The sequence below is a fragment of the Pundamilia nyererei genome, unplaced genomic scaffold (assembly GCF_000239375.1).
Source record: "Pundamilia nyererei isolate P.nyererei 1_Seehausen unplaced genomic scaffold, PunNye1.0 scaffold00025, whole genome shotgun sequence".
Lineage (NCBI taxonomy): Eukaryota > Metazoa > Chordata > Actinopteri > Cichliformes > Cichlidae > Pundamilia > Pundamilia nyererei.
Genome location: NW_005187426.1, coordinates 1,583,623 through 1,585,396, shown reverse-complemented (window position 1 = coordinate 1,585,396; position 1,774 = coordinate 1,583,623). Strand labels below are relative to the sequence as shown.

General features: G+C 38.7%; 1 protein-coding gene across 1 annotated transcript in view; it reads left to right on the top strand.

Moving 5' to 3' along the window:
* The first annotated feature begins 541 nt into the window (after positions 1–541).
* Positions 542–1,774, top strand: part of LOC102196129 (aminopeptidase N-like) — a 10,163-nt gene continuing 8,930 nt past the window's right edge. The window contains exons 1-4 of the mRNA XM_013909442.1: positions 542–678; positions 950–1,086; positions 1,257–1,383; positions 1,463–1,617. Coding sequence (XP_013764896.1) covers positions 555–678; positions 950–1,086; positions 1,257–1,383; positions 1,463–1,617 — 543 coding nt within the window. The 5' untranslated portion in view covers positions 542–554. The remainder of the gene's footprint in view (positions 679–949; positions 1,087–1,256; positions 1,384–1,462; positions 1,618–1,774) is intronic.

Sequence of the window (1,774 nt, the reverse complement as noted above, 5' to 3'; positions counted from 1 at the left end):
CTGCTTATGGTTTTACTCACTAGCTACATTTCAAGGTCAAGGTTAAGGTCATATTTATCATTTAACATGCACATTTCCATTATCGCAAGAATTTCTACTCCTTCCAGTGGACGGGTCAGATTTGAGTGAAAGCTGCAGAATGAGTCTTTACCCACACTGTATGTGAAAGTCATATTTGTCGTTCTCAGTAGATTGCAGTTTTCATCACTTTGTGCCATACAGCCAATCAATCAAATGTAGACATATCACTTTCTTTTTGTACTTCACACAATACAGTAACTTGTGAATTATGATTGTTAGCTGGATGAATGACTGTGTTATCGATGTTCTGATTTATTTAATATGTGATGATTTGTGTCTAATATTTAGTGAATCACATGCAAACACCAAATGAGATTGTGCATAATTTTAAGATGCCAGTGTCCGTGATAAAGCTGCAGTATTATTTGCTTAATGTTTCTCTCGGTCAGTTTTTGAAGGCTTTTGGTTTGTTGGTGAATGTTTTCCATTAATGTTTATTTCCAATGTTTTGCAGAGTTGTTGCTACCTCACAAATGCAGGCAACGTACGCCAGGAAAAGCTTTCCTTGCTTTGACGAACCAGCCATGAAAGCAGTCTTTAGTGTCACGATCATTCACTCACGAGACACTGTGGCTCTGTCCAATGGCAAGGAAAAGGGTTCGTTGGATAAACAAAACTATTTCAGTTTTTTATTTTTTTTTCAGTGCAAATGGAAAAACAAGCTCAAAATGAGAATAGATATCATGTTGTAAGTAGTAGGTAATGTGATTGCTTCATAAACCAGTGACTGTAGAAAAGCCAATGACTGTTTCTTCAGTCATTGGTTGTAACTAATAAAAAAACACCTTGTCCAAGTTATTAAAGTAAATAAGTAACTAAACACTGTTAATGCTAACAGAGTGTTTAATATTTTTCTCTGCCTGCACAGAAGCTTCAGAGGCTGTCATTGACAGCGTGGCTGTCAAAATTACAACATTTGAGCCCACGCGGAAAATGTCAACATATCTACTGGCATTTATCGTCAGCGACTTTGTTCCCATTGAGTCAAACCAAAACGATTTGTTGGTAAGAAACCTGGATTACATATTCACTTAAATCCCAAGTGAGGCCGGGATCCAAAAAGCATTTCCCAGCTTATATTTTCCCAAACATGATCTTGGAAAATTAAAACGAGCATGAAATGGTAAGGAGCACCACTTTTTTTTGGACTCAAAGATTTAAATTACTCTTTGCAGATTCGAATCTGGGCTCGGAGAAAAGCAATAGATGATGGTCAGGGGAGCTATGCTCTCAATGTTACAGGACCCATCCTGAGGTTTTATGAGCATTATTACAACACATCATATCCTCTCTCCAAGTCAGGTAGACCATTTTGCTAAATCATTTCATTTCAATGATCTCCCTGAGCACAGCATGTTTTTTTAACCCTTCATCTCCACAGATCAGATCGCTTTGCCCGACTTCAACGCTGGAGCAATGGAGAACTGGGGTCTGGTCACATACAGGGAAACGGCCCTGCTCTATGACCCCATCCTTTCCTCCACTGGAAACAAAGAGAGGGTCTCAACTGTGATTGCCCACGAACTCGCACACATGGTATAGCATTGGTTTTTAACCCAGACGGTCTCTTTTCTCAAAGCTTTAGGCATCACAAACTAAAGCAACATTATATTATGAAATGAACGTGATTGCAGCAAAGTCTCCCTCCTTCACTCATCAAGTACTGTAAAAATAAATCTACTTGTGTTACTCC